General features: G+C 67.0%; 1 protein-coding gene across 1 annotated transcript in view; it reads right to left on the bottom strand.

The window, feature by feature from the left end:
• Nucleotides 1-202: 202 nt before the first annotated feature.
• Nucleotides 203-5,852, bottom strand: part of Asmt (acetylserotonin O-methyltransferase) — a 15,093-nt gene continuing 9,443 nt past the window's right edge. Inside the window, exons 3-8 of the mRNA XM_004646632.1 lie at nucleotides 5,471-5,600; nucleotides 5,285-5,353; nucleotides 4,779-4,897; nucleotides 1,584-1,724; nucleotides 838-960; nucleotides 203-462 (exon numbers count right to left, since the gene is read on the bottom strand). Of these exons, the coding sequence (XP_004646689.1) occupies nucleotides 203-462; nucleotides 838-960; nucleotides 1,584-1,724; nucleotides 4,779-4,897; nucleotides 5,285-5,353; nucleotides 5,471-5,600 (842 nt within the window). The remainder of the gene's footprint in view (nucleotides 463-837; nucleotides 961-1,583; nucleotides 1,725-4,778; nucleotides 4,898-5,284; nucleotides 5,354-5,470; nucleotides 5,601-5,852) is intronic.

The raw sequence follows: 5,852 nt of genomic DNA, 5'->3' as shown, positions 1-5,852 counted from the left end.
CTGAGGCGACGCTCACGGCTCCAGGGGCGGAGGCTGCGAGGCTCCGGCGCAGAGGGTGCGGCCACGGTGGCTGCCGCAGGGCCCGAGCACCGTGGGCACAGGCATGGGAGCAGGACGCTGCCGCCACGGGGCAGCCGGGACAGGACCTCGCCTCCAGGCCGCACCCCGGGACGCCCGGGCCCCGTGCCACGGCGCTGGGTCTCTACTCCACCTGCTGAGCTTTCCCTGCGTCGCCAGGGCCCAGCGGCAGGGGCTTCCGCGCCAGCATCGCGTCGTAGGCTCCACCCGTCTTCTTGAACTGGAAGTCCCCGAAGCCAGCGGCGGCCATGAGCGCCTGGTACTGGCCCGGGGTGCGCTCCCGGCCCTCGGCCTGCAGCAGCATGTTCAGGGACAGCAGCAGCGTGGTGCAGGGCCCGTGCCCGTCCTCCTGCAGGGCGCTCTCCACCACGAGGATGCCGCCACCTGGGGACAGACATGGAGGCATGGTTGGGGCACACAGGCCGTGCCACAGAGCACATGGCCACAGAAGCCGTTGCCACAGAGGCTGTTGCCACAGAGGCTGGGCCACAGAAGCTGTGCCACAGAGGATGTGCCACAGAGGCCGTTGCCACAGAAGCTATACCACACAGGCTGAGCCACAGAGGCCATGGCCACAGAGGCTGTGCCACAGAGGCTGTGCCACAGAGGCCGTTGCCACAGAAGCTATACCACACAGGCTGAGCCACAGAGGCCATGACCACAGGTTGGGCCACAGAAGCCAGGCCACAGAGGCCATGCCACAGCAGTGGGACTGCAGGCCCTGCCCACCCCAAGGCCTCCCCAGCTGGCCATACACACCTGGCCTGCAGGCGCCGTGGATGCGGGCCAGCAGCTCCGTGCACCTCGCGTCTGTCCAGTCATGCAGGACCCGGGCCAGGATGTACAGGTCGGCCTCCGGGAGGCGGTCCTGGAAGAAGTCCCCTGTGCGGGCACAGGGTGGGCCTGGGGTCCGCTGCCCTGCAGCCCCGCAGCCCCACAGCCCAGGGCCCTGCTCCTACGCTGCTTCCTGCAGGAGAGCCGGACCCTCTGCACCCCAACTCCCCGGCCCCAGGTGCCCCCCACCACAGCAGGACAACCCCAAACAGTGAGGCTCGGCCTGGGCATGTGCCACCCGCCAAGCGCAGAGCACGTGGCTGCGCCTACTGCGCAGGCTGGCCCACCACCTTCTGTCGTAAGCCAACCACACATCGCTGTGTGTGAGCGTCGCTGTGGACTCTCTGCCCAATGCTTTGACTTTTTTTCTTAAGCACAGTGTAAAACACAACGGGTGGGCCACATGTGTGGCTCCCGCCTGTCACCGCAGCCCTCCGGGAGGCCGAGGCAGGACAGACAATGACTTCAGACCCAGCCTGGGCAGCTGAGTCGGCGAGACCCTGCCTCAGAAAGATTAAAATTAAAAGGGGCTGCAGGAGGACCTTGCTGAGACAGGCTGGGATTGAACCTCGGTGTTGTAAAAGGGGGCGACTTATTTTGGAAGCTGAAATCTGGGGGCCCAGCCGACCGCCCAGGAGGGAGCTCCCCGCAGACACCCCGCGGCCTCTCACCTTCCTGAAAGACGACCCGCCCCTCCTCTGGGAAGGGAAAGTGCCTCCTGGCCGTGCGCACCACTTCGGGGGTGTCGAAGACGGTGACCTTCGCGGCCGGATAGAGGGCGACGCACTCCCGCGCCAGCGCCCCAGACCCTCCTGGAAGAGGTCACGCCGCCTCAGCTCGGGAGCTGCCTGCCCGGCCAGGAGGTGCCCGCGAGCCCGCGCAGGCCCGCCTGGGGCCACGGGGACAGCTGGGGACACTGAGGCCCGCGGAGGATGCCGCCTGGCCTGGGGCACACGCGGAGGATGGCGCCAGGGCTGCCCCAGGACCTGGGCGTGTGCTGCAGACGGAATCCCGCGGGGCCGAGGGTGGGCCGTGCGCTCCTGCAGCCTGCCCGACCCGTTCCCTGGGGTTCCCTGTGTGCCAGGCAGGTCCCCTCTCCTGGGACAGCACACCCAACACCCACAGTTTCTAAGAGGAGAGGGCAATGGGGCTCCCGGCGCAGAGGGTGACCAGCAGCAAGTGTCGTACAGGCTAACTCGAAACGCCTGAGGCTGGGTGCGGGTAGAGAGAAGCAGAGGTTCACTTAGCCCGCTCACGGGAAGGGTCCAAGGCCACCTCTGCTGATGCAGCAGTCCTGGGTGGCGGCCCAGGCTGCCGGGAGCTCACTGCGCAGCCCGGGCTGGTCTCCAGTGCCCAGAGACCCTCCTGACTCAGCCTCCTGAGCGCTGGGATCGCAGGCGCACACCAGCAGGCCCGCCTTAGAAATTCCTTTGCGGAACCTCCGGACTGACTTCTACCCTGCTCATTCCAGCTTCCTTCCCGCCAACAACGCGCAGAGTCCCTTCACCCCCTCAACTTCCTGGACGTGTGGAGGGCGCGCAGCACAGCGACCGTGCACGGCCGTGCTATAGCATCGGGACTGGGAGCAGCTACATGTCTGGGAAGCGGCCTGCGTGACACGTGCATAGAAGAGAAGGTGCTGCTGACACACCATGGAGTACGACGCAGCCATGAAAAAGCTGGGCTTCGACTGCCTTACAAAATGGGTGCACGGTGAGGCCATAACGTTAGGTGAAATCACTCAGACACACAGCCCTAAACGTTGTGTGGATTCTCTTAGGGGAGAAACCCAGACTCTAAGTAAGGTGCAAAAGAAAGAAATGGAGGTGATTCCTACACACGAGCGGGCTCCACGCAAGGAAAGCCCCCGACAGCCCCGGAAATCGTGGGCCCATGAAAAGCTTTTAAAAACCACCAGGATGCATCCAATGGGGGGGAGACCCACGCTGAGGATTCTGTCACAGTTTCAATCTAAAATCACACACACACACACACACACACACACACACACACACACACACACACACACACACACCGTGCATCTGCTTGGAAGACAGGGCCTGGCAATGTAACCGCACTTGAGGACTCCGATGTCCACAGAGGGTCAGACCATGTGTGGACGGCGTGTGCTGGGTGTGGTGGCGCCGGGGAGGCAGCGGAGATGCAGGACGGTGGGCTGAGGGGAAGGGAGGGCTCCGCGGGGACGTGGCCTGGTGCGGTACTTGGTGTCCCCTGACAAGCTAGCTCTGTCTCTGTCCCTCTCTATCTCTGTCTCTGTCTCTCTGCCTCTAACTCTGTCTCTGTCTCTGTCTCCCCCCATCTGTCTGTCTGTCTGTCCGTCTGTCTGTCTGTCTCTCCCCCATCCCCAGCCCCTCAGGCTGTGAGCATCCCTCCCCCCCCCATCCGCCATGATACTCCTGCCCGGGAGCAGCCACCGAGGCCCGCCCTCGCAGGGCCCTCGGCTCTAATCCTCCTGTCAGGCGGCCTCTCCACGTCCTCTGCAACTCTCAGCCGGGGTGAAACACTCCCAAGCGGGCCCTTCCATTTACGGTGGATGCGCTCAGCGCGCCCAGCCATGGGCCAGGCTTGCGGGCGCGCCCGGGAACGTGACGAAGGCCACCCGCAATGCCAATGGAATCCCACGGGGCCACAGTCTGAGGCTCAGAGGGCCACTGAGAAGCGCCCGGCGCCCTGCTCCGGGCACGCACCGCCATCGGGCACCCTCAGGAGAGCGGGAGGGTTTCCCCGCCGGCGGTGGCCTCCTCCTCGCCCTGCGGGCTCCCGGGTGGTGGCACAGCCAACAGTGCCGAGGCCTTTCCGTGGCCAGGCTCCGTCCCAAGACGTGGCAGCGCCCGGCGCCAGGCTCCCCGTCAACCACACAGGAGGGAAGAATTCCTCTTGGAGGACAAACGGCAACCTCCCCAGCCCTCCTGCCCCTCCATGCCCCGCTTCCACGAGCCTGCGTGGCTCCCTGCTCCAGAAGGGCCTGCGTCCGAAGGGAAGTCGAGGCCCAAGTAGAGCCACTGAGCAGCAGTGTGGCCGCTGAAATGACAGGGCCGGGTCCCCAGGGGCAAGACTGGGGAAACCTGGAGGTCACCGAGCTTCACATCTGCAGTGCACCCCAAAAGGCCACTCGGTTCCCGAGACCCCCGCGCAGGGCGCTCTGAGGAGGAGGTGAAGGGGGGCGAGAGCGCCCCAATGTCCTCACCGCTCTCCTCCCCACTTGCCCCTAAGGCGCTGCCTCTTCGCACGCCCACGAGCACCGCGGACCGCTTTAAGTCAAGCACCGTGTGTGCGACAGCACTGGGACCCTACGCCGCGGAGCACACGCCAAGCACCGGGCCGAGGAGGGGGCGACGGAAGAAGGGAACGTGGTCAAGGAGCGGAAGGCGTGCGGTGGCCACGTGGGAGGGCTCCGCAGGCTCGCGGGCAGGGCAGGGCCGGGCCCGGTGTGCCGTCCTGGGGCGGCCGGGGCAGCCGGACACTGGTGCAGCGTGTGCCCGGCACTGGGTGGTGGGGCACCGCGGCGCTGCCACGTCTGAGGGGGAGCCTGGCCACGGAAAGGCTGCGGCAACGCTGGCTTTGCCACCACCTGGAAGCCAGGACGAGGAGGAGGCCACAGCCGGCGGGTGGGAAACCCTCCCGCACGCCCCGGGGGCTCACGGCTGCCCTGGCGACCAGCGGCGGGGGGAGCAGGTTGTGTGGCCGTGGTCCTCACGTGGTCCTCATGTGGTCCTGTGGACCTCCACACTGTCCACGGTGCACCCCAACGCGCCACAGCGTCCGGTAACACGCCGGGCACCGCGCTCTTAACCCCTGCGGGGGCAGCATGGGGGTCCCAGCCCCGGCCCGGCGTCGGCGCTCACCTCCGAGGTCGCAGATGCGCGGGAAGGGGGCCAGGTCGAAGGCGGCCAGCACGCCGCGCCCGCTGACGCTCCACACCTCCTGCAGGCCTCGCATGAAGCGCAGCAGCTCGTCCTCAGACCTGCGGGAGGCGCGCAGGCCTCGCACCCGGCGCAGCTTGCAGGGAGCCCCGGGCGGGTGCCCACGCTCGCCCAGCTGGGCCTGCCGTCGTGCACCGGGACCTACGTCCTGGGTGACCGTCCTGTAGCCGAGCCCGAGCTGACACAAGCAGCTCAGAGGGAGGCCCACGGGCAGAAGTGTGGCCCCCCGTGGGACGTCGTGGGGGAGCAGGGGGCGGGACACACGCTCCCCTCAGGCGGCACCCGGGACCCCCGCCAGTCCCGCCTCCGACGCAGTCACCCGGGCCTCGTCCCCGGTGGGTCCCCGAGAAGCACGTGCGGGGACCCGGGCTGTGGCCCTCCCAGGACGAGCTACCGCAGCACCGGCCACTCCGCGGGCTCGGGGTTACCTGTAGATGGCTGCGAAGAGGTCCCGGGAGCAAACGCCGAAGGCCTTCAGGTACTGATTCGTGCCTTCTCTGAGGAGACACCACGAGCTCTTACCCGGAACTAGGCGGGCCCCGGGCGGCACACGCCGGCATCCCAGGGCTCGGGGAGGCTGAGGCAGGAGGGCGCCCGCGCGCGGCCGCACCCACCTCACGGCCGTGGCCAGGTGTGCCCAGCAGCGGTAGGTGGTCCCGCCCAGGTACAGCAGCATGTGGCGCTGGGACTGGGGGCTGGTGCTGCTCAGGTAGTGGCGGGCCAGCTCCGTGTTGGCGTACAGAGCTGAAAGAAGCGGGAGACGGAGCAGGACTGGGAGCCCCGCGCAGCGCGGCCGGGAAGATGCCCTCGACGCGCCGGGCACGTATCCAGTGGCCCTGCACCAGCCGGGGCTGCGTCACCAGCTAATCTACATGTGCATTTTTAATCTGTCTATCTATCAGGGATCCGTGCTGTCTCTGTAATCCTTGTGTCCACCGTCCTGTCCATCCACCATCTATTTCTGCATCTGCCTACCTTCCCGGCCACCCTCCCACC

This window comes from Octodon degus, unplaced genomic scaffold, assembly GCF_000260255.1.
Source record: "Octodon degus isolate 3935 unplaced genomic scaffold, OctDeg1.0 scaffold00274, whole genome shotgun sequence".
Taxonomy (NCBI): Eukaryota; Metazoa; Chordata; class Mammalia; order Rodentia; family Octodontidae; genus Octodon; species Octodon degus.
The sequence above is the reverse complement of the archived record's forward strand: the minus strand, read 5'-3'. Positions and strand labels throughout refer to the sequence as shown.